The sequence below is a fragment of the Geospiza fortis genome, unplaced genomic scaffold, assembly GCF_000277835.1.
Source record: "Geospiza fortis unplaced genomic scaffold, GeoFor_1.0 scaffold867, whole genome shotgun sequence".
Taxonomy (NCBI): Eukaryota; Metazoa; Chordata; class Aves; order Passeriformes; family Thraupidae; genus Geospiza; species Geospiza fortis.
Window position 1 is genome coordinate 20,723 of NW_005054740.1, and position 3,146 is coordinate 23,868.

A 3,146-nucleotide genomic window follows, 5' to 3' on the forward strand; every position below is an offset into this window, starting at 1 on the left:
AGGATTGCAGCAGGATTGGGGTGGGATCAGGTGGGATTCTGGAGCAGCTCCTGCTCTCCATGGACTCCAGCCAAGTCCATCCTGTAGAATGGGGACAGGGACAGGGTGACACCGTGACCCTCTCTCATCCTGGCAGGAATCACTGCCTGAGCGATCCATGGAGCTGGATCCAGCCCCTTCCCTCTTCCTGGGAAAGCTGAACGCTGCCAGCAGAGCTCATCCCACTGCTCCCACCCACCCCACAGCTCTTCTAATGGATCCATTTCCTGGTTTCCAATGCTTTAAAGGCAAGAACCACAAATATTCCCAATGCTTCACTTCTGGTGTGAAATTATCCTGCTTTGGGCAATAAATCCTGCTTGGGGCAATAAATCCGAGTTCCCTCCTCCAGTGTCTGGTAGTTCATCTCTGGGAGCCAGGAGTGGGAATGGGGTCACTGGGACAGAGATGGAGACACTGGGAGCAGGATGGGGACATCAGGAGCTGGACTGGGACACCAGGAGCAGGATGGGGACTTGCCAGCCATGCTCCATACCCCAGGATTCACTTCCCGCTCCGTGTCCCATGTCCGAGGTGTCCCCAGGAGGGTTTGGCCACGTTGGGCTCCTGGAGGGGCAGTGAGATGGGGAGAGGGGTCAGGCCAGGCCTCGTTGTCCCCAGTGGTCCTTGAGTGTCGCAAAATCAGGGCTCAGGATCTCTGAGAGGTTCCCTGGCCATGATCATGGCCATGACACAAGCACGAGATTGCTGTGAGAATGACCATGAGTGACACAACCCTGAAATGACCATGACCATGGGATGGCCATGACTGTGACCATAACCATGACACAACCACAACTCAGACCATGAGATCATTTAGACCAAGAGATGAATGAGTGTTGGCCATGGCACAACCACAGCCTTGAGGTGACCCTGACATGATCGTGGCCATGAAGTGACAATGACATGATCATGAGATGACCATTACAGTGAGATGACCCTGAACATGAGATGATGGTGATCAGGAAATGACCATGACCATGTGATGGCCATGAGATGACTGTGACCATAAGATGACCACAACCATGGCCCAACCATTGCTGAGAGATGACCATGATAAGGTTGTGGCAAATGAGTTGAACATGAGGTGATCGTAAAATGACCGTGACCATGACACAACCATGACCATGGGATGACCATTACAATGAGATGACCATGAGCATGTGATGATTGTGACCAAAAGATGACCATGAGATGAACAAAACACACCATGACCATGTGTGATCATGATCATGAGGTGACTGTGAGCTGACCCTTACATTGAGATACCCATGAGCTTAAGATGATGGTCATCAGGAAATGACATCACCGTGAAATGACCATGACCATGAGATGATTGTGACCAAGACATGACCACAATGCAACCATGGCCATGTGGTGATCAAGGCCATGAGATCACCATGACTGTGACCATAATACAGCCACAACCATGAAATGATCAAGATCATGACAAGATTCAAGAGTTGGCAAAGACATAACCATGACCATGACACAACCACAGGTGTAAGATCACCCTGATGTGATTGTGGCCATGAGCTGACCATGAGGTAACAATGAGATGACCATGACCATGACCCTGAGATGACCATGACATGACTGTGAGCATGTGATAACTGTGACCAAAAGATGAGCATTAAATGACAACAACACATCATGGCCATGTGGTGATCAAGACCATGAGACAATCGTGAGATGACCACAACCATGACATGATTATGACCATGAGATGACCTTGACCATGCAATGACCATGACACAACCATGACCTTGAGATGACCATGATGTGGCCATGAGATGACCATTACAGTGAGATGTCAATGAGCATGAGATGATGGTGATCAGGAGGTGACCAGGACCATGAGATGACCATGCAATGACCATGACAGAACCATGAGCATGAGATGATTTGGATTAAGAGATGACCACAATATGACCATGGCTATGAAATGATTGTGGCCATGGGGTGATCATGACCATGAGATTATGGTGATAAGGAGATGAATATGACCATGAGATGATCATGACCATGAGGCGACCATAAGATGACCATTACAGTGAGTTGACCATGAGCATGAGATATTGAGACCAAGAGATGACCGTGACCATGAGAGGACTGTGACCATGAGAGGACTGTGACCATGAGATGACCATGAGATGACCATGACGCAACCATGGCCATGAAGTGATCAAGAAATGTCCATGACTGTGACTATGACATAACAATGACATTGAGATGACCATGGCCATGAGGAATTGCTACCAAGAAATGACCACGACATGACCACAACATGATCCTGACCATCAGATGACCATGAGCATGAGACGTTGGTGATCAGGAGATGAGCATCACCATGACATGACTGTGACCATGAGATGATTCTGACCATGGCATGACTGTGGCCGTGAGATGACCATAATAAAATTATGGCCATGAGTTGACCCTGGGATGACCATGAGCTGACCACGACCCGGCCATGGTCTGGTGCTCCCCAGGCCCCGTCACTGCCCTCACCTCCAGGTTCATCCCTGACTGAAACTGTTCATTTCCCATGGAAAATACGAAAATCTAAGCAGGGCGTAGCCAATGGAGCGCCGGGAAATCAGGGACGTCACAGGTTGCCAGGCAGAACAGATTTCCCCCTTCCCGCCCTTGGCGCAGCAGCCAATGGGAAATCGCGTGTTCGGTGGCGTCACCACGCTAATGCGGAAGTGGCGAGCGCGGGGGCTGCCGGGATCGGGGCGGCGGTCGCGGATCACGATCGCTCGCGATCGGCCCCGATCGATCCCGATTGATCCCGATTGATCCCCATCGATCCCGATCCCAAAAACTGCCGGGGACCCCCAGAATTCCCCCCAAAAACCCCGACACCCCCAAAAACTCCCTGAAATCCCCCGAATTCCCTGCAAAAACCTCCCGGGAACACCTAGAATCCTCCCCCCCCCGCCCAAAATCTCCTGGGAACCCCCAAAATTTCCCAGGAACCCCCAGAATCCCCAAAACCTCCCGGAAAGCCCTAAAATCCTCCCCAAAAGCCTCCAGGGAAGCCCCAGAATTCCCTCCCCCCAAAACTGCTGGGAATCTCCTGGACCCCCCAACCCACCCTGGGA

The 3,146-nt window shown here is 51.1% G+C and overlaps 1 protein-coding gene across 1 annotated transcript in view; it reads left to right on the top strand.

The window, feature by feature from the left end:
• LOC102034923 (class I histocompatibility antigen, F10 alpha chain) overlaps positions 1–2,831 on the top strand; it is a 12,862-nt gene extending 10,031 nt beyond the window's left edge. The window contains 1 exon segment of the mRNA XM_031065348.1: positions 2,698–2,831. Within this exon segment, the coding sequence (XP_030921208.1) occupies positions 2,698–2,831 (134 nt within the window).
• Positions 2,832–3,146: the final 315 nt, after the last annotated feature.